The sequence below is a fragment of the Nicotiana attenuata genome, unplaced genomic scaffold (genome assembly GCF_001879085.1).
Source record: "Nicotiana attenuata strain UT unplaced genomic scaffold, NIATTr2, whole genome shotgun sequence".
In the NCBI taxonomy this organism is placed as follows: domain Eukaryota; kingdom Viridiplantae; phylum Streptophyta; class Magnoliopsida; order Solanales; family Solanaceae; genus Nicotiana; species Nicotiana attenuata.
The window spans coordinates 29,913-32,544 of NW_017676012.1; the positions used below are offsets into that span (position 1 = coordinate 29,913).

The 2,632-nt window shown below is 42.1% G+C and overlaps 1 protein-coding gene across 1 annotated transcript; it reads right to left on the reverse strand.

The window, feature by feature from the left end:
* Window positions 1–1,380: 1,380 nt before the first annotated feature.
* Window positions 1,381–2,159, reverse strand: LOC109220673. Its single transcript, XM_019385134.1, has 3 exons — window positions 2,022–2,159; window positions 1,920–1,975; window positions 1,381–1,783 (listed from the first exon to the last, which is right to left on the reverse strand). The coding sequence occupies exons 1-3, from the start codon at window positions 2,157–2,159 to the stop codon at window positions 1,381–1,383; spliced, it is 597 nt and encodes a 198-aa protein (XP_019240679.1).
* Between the last annotated feature and the right edge of the window lie 473 nt (window positions 2,160–2,632).

Consider the following 2,632-nt stretch of genomic DNA (forward strand, 5'->3'; position numbering starts at 1 on the left):
GTACTGGCCTAGCATGCTTCACGTAGTACAGTTAAGGCAACTTAAGCAATTAGGCAAGTTAAATCAACTAAACATGCTTTCCTAATCTAGCACAGGTTATAATTGCAAGTAGAATAAAGCAAATATGAAAGGAACTCAATCTCAATATCATAAGAAAACCGAATTTTCAACAATTGGCTCAAGTACGCGCGTGTCACCTCGCGTACAAGGCACTCAAGTCAACAAATAACAAATCCTAAGGGGAATGGTCCCCCACACATGGTTAGACAAGCCACTTTCCTCGAACCGACTCAATATCACTAGAAACCGTGCCTTTGCCACGAGTATCCGACTCCAAATGGCCCAAATCCAATGATTTTCTCTTCAAAACCCACTCAAAATCGTCTTTTCCCGAGCTCTCAATCGATTTTCAAACTTATGAAATTAAACCCTCGAAATTGATATTTTGAACAGTCATTTCCGCTTCTGCGAACAAGGGACCGCTTCTGCAGTCCCGCTTAAGCGGAAAGCCAACCGCTTCTGCGGTTTTCATTAAAAGGGGCAGGACCACATCTGCGGTAGGTGGGCCGCTTCTGCGGCTTCGCTTCTGCGGAAGTGGCACCGCTTCTGCGGCTCCTGAGGAAGGGGGCACAAGCCGCTTCTGCGACATCCAAGGCCGCTTCTGCGGCCGAGGCCCCCGGGACCTCAACCAAAAGCACCAATACCACCTAATACCTTATTCAAACCTGTACCAATCCTTTAAATACCTAAAACAACACCGGAAACTCGATTAAATCAAAGATTCAAGCCTAAGAACTACAAGTTTCTTCCAAATACGCTTTCGATCAAAAACCTAACCAAAACACGTCCGAATGACCTAAAATTTTTCACACACATCCCAAATGACATGACGGAGTTACTACAATTTTCGGAATTCCAATCCGACCCTCGGATCAAAAACTCACTATCAAACCGGAAACTTCAAAAATTTAAACTTCTGCATTTCAAGCCTAAATGAGCTACGAGCTCATAAAATACATTCCGAACACGCTCCCAACCCCGAAGTCACCTAACGGAGCTAACGGAACCATCGGATTTCCATTCCGAGGTCGTCTTCATACTGTTCCGACTACGGACCACTTTTCAACAATTAAGCTCTCATTTAGGGACTAAGTGTCCCAAATCTTTCCAAAACTCAACACCGAACGTCCCGGCAAACCAAAATAGAAGAAATGAACTTAGGGGAAGCAGTTAATGGGGAATCGGGGCGTAATTTCCAAAACGACCGGCCGTGTCGTTACAGTTGGCTTCTTCCACAGCAACACTGTTGGCATAAGTTCTTCCTCCTGCTCCTGCTGGTTTCTTTTTGCTTTTGAAATCAGCGGGATATCCAACAATTTTTTAACAGTTTTCCTTTAGGTGTCCTTTGTACCCACAGTGATCACAGATTAGCCCTGCTTTCTTAGGCTTGAAGCCTTGAGTTCTTCCTGCTAACATAGTTAGAGGATCTCTATTTGCATCACCAACACCCAAAGATCTTTGACTTTCTTCATGTGTTACTATAGCATATGCTTCATTTACAGTTACTACAGGTCTTCTTGGCAGCACATTACTTCTCACATTACTATAGCTTTCATTCAATCCCATTAAAAATTGTAATAACCTCTGATTAGCAAGATGTTCTATGGATGGCCTAGCTTCCTCACAATCACATGAAGACAAAGGAACTAACACATCTAGTTCACTCCATAGATCATTCATCTTCGAGTAGTAAGTAGTCACAGAATCTGTACCTTTTTTTAAGCTAGCAATTTCTATCCACAGGTGATATATTCTAATCAGACTTCATCTATCAAACCTTTCCTTGAAATCGCTCCACACTTTCCTCGCACTAGATGCAAACATGATGCTGGGCGTCGATTCAGCTGCAACAGTGCTACCAATCCATGAGAGTACAATCGCGTTGCATTTCTCCCATTGTTCTGCTAGCTCCCCTCTGAACATAGTTTTTACACAGGTTCCGTCAACAAATCCAAGCTTACCTTCATCGCCCTACTCCACAAGGCGTAATTCTCCGGCCCTGTGAGTTTGATTGGGACTAGAACTAGTCCTGGTGCATCTGCTACTTGAAGAAACAACGGATGATTATGTTCGAGTGAAGAAACCTCATTTCGTTCCATCGCGATTTAGTCTAAGACAGTTGATTTCGTCAGATCTCAGTTCAGTGGTCGCCGGAAGTTACGTCGGAGCCCTAAATTTAGAATCGTTGCTTTGATACCATGTTAATTTGAGCTAGATTGAACAACTAAAACACTTCACGGCACGTGTAAGAACAATTTCCATTGATTGAATTGGAAGAATCTAGAGAGAGAAATTTTTTGCTTGAGCTAAGAAGAAGGTCGGTTATGTATAGGTGAATCTGATTTCCAGATTTACTGTACTTATATAACGACCTGTTTTCCTTTTTACATAACTAACTACCCCAAACTTCCTAATATTATATTTTGACCCCTGACTCTCAATAATAACCAACACTTATAGTCCCACCTCAATTTTACATCGTCTTTACATTAGATATTTCATTCTTTCTCTGTCTTTATTTTCTCTCAAGATAGCACAACAAAGCATATTAAAGGTACTCGCCCTCATATAT